General features: G+C 50.5%; 1 protein-coding gene across 1 annotated transcript in view; it reads right to left on the reverse strand.

Moving 5' to 3' along the window:
* The window catches only part of LOC106815103 (dual specificity protein phosphatase 14-like), a 2,615-nt gene extending 1,910 nt beyond the window's left edge, over positions 1 to 705 (reverse strand). Inside the window, exon 1 of the mRNA XM_014819528.1 lies at positions 688 to 705. Coding sequence (XP_014675014.1) covers positions 688 to 705 — 18 coding nt within the window. The remainder of the gene's footprint in view (positions 1 to 687) is intronic.
* Between the last annotated feature and the right edge of the window lie 975 nt (positions 706 to 1,680).

Genomic DNA, 1,680 nt, shown 5'->3' on the forward strand with positions numbered 1-1,680 from the left:
CTGCGCCATCAGCCACGCGTGGCCGATGGCGCAGCACAAAACACAGCGTGTGCGGCGGGCTTAATTACCTAACCGTCTCTACAATGATACTGTAACGGAGCTAGTTTTAACCATAGCTTATTAATTACTGTTAGTTTGGCATAAGGCCATGCGGGTCGCGTTGATGACAAGCCAGGGGGAATAGATGAGATATTCGGTGAGCGCGATGCAGCGTGAGGGTAATAGCAGAAGCAATAAGGTAGCTAACGACGTCAACAGGTGGGCCGGAGTGCGGGATAATCTGTTATAACCCGCAGCCGGCGCACGTCGTGACGAGGGAGCATTTAAGAGCGCCGCGAAAAGGAGGAGGACTTCTTCTCCATTTGTTTGACTGTCACTGACGTGTATTTGTACGCATTCAGCCTTACGTATCTGCTCTCTGCTTGTCGATCTATTATGTCTAATACAACTGTTTGTGGTACGTTACTTTACTAGTTCGTGTTTTACTTCTTGTCTTGCGCTGTTGCTATGCTCTACTCTTACCGCTCTTGTACCTCACCCTAGAAGTACGAGGTTACAATACTAATATCCAAGATTCCATTATATCCAAGCAAAAATATGAGATAGTGATAGCCATATGCTAAAAAAACGCACATGCATAAAATACGATATCTACGAAAATACATTCACGCATAAACATAAACATACCAGCAGTTTGCTTCTCATAGCTTGAGTTCCTCTGCGGTTTGCTCGGACCAAGATTCATCGGTCTACACGCGAGGGAAGTAGATTTTGTGTTACTACTATATGCATCTTCCTGCGACGCGGTGGCCACCATCGGTGTAGCCCCCTTTGCCGGCTCCGTGCTGACGTCATCCCTCGACGAGCTGTGAGTATGATCGGGCAATAAGATGTATTTCCTACAAACGTACGACGTGCACATATGCAGAGTAGGAAAGAAAACGTGTTAAATCTACCTGTCCATCGATCGGTGTAGCTCTCTCCTCTTATATCGCGCACGTACACCCCACATACACACAAGCAGACCACAAGCTCAGAATCATAGACATTCGCTCACAGAGATAGTCTACACGCGCACGCACTCACCCACGCGCGGAGACGCATACACGCACGCACACACTGAACACGCACGCACGCACACACTAAACGCGCAGCGCACGCACACACACACGCACACACACACACACACTAAACGCGCACGCACACACTAAACACGCACGCACATACTAAACACGCACGCACACACTAAACGCGCACGCACACACTCAATGCGCACGCACACACTCAATGCGCACGCACACGCTAAACGCGCACGCACATACTAAGCACGTACGCACTCACTAAACACGCACGCACGCATAACACGCGCACGCACTAATGCACCAACGCGCGGAGACGCATACACGCACGCACACACGGAACACGCGCGCACACACACACACTAAACGCGCACGCACGCACGCAACACGCACGCACATACTAAACACGCACGCACACACTAAACGCGCACGCACACACTAAACACGCACGCACATACTAAACACGCACGCACACACTAAACGCGCACGCACACACTAAATGAGCACGCACACACTCAATGCGCACGCACACACTAAACATGCACGCACACACTAAACACGCACGCACATACTAAACACGCACGCACACACTAAACGCGCA

This window comes from Priapulus caudatus, unplaced genomic scaffold, assembly GCF_000485595.1.
Source record: "Priapulus caudatus unplaced genomic scaffold, Priapulus_caudatus-5.0.1 Scaffold1042, whole genome shotgun sequence".
NCBI classification, from domain to species: domain Eukaryota; kingdom Metazoa; phylum Priapulida; class Priapulimorpha; order Priapulimorphida; family Priapulidae; genus Priapulus; species Priapulus caudatus.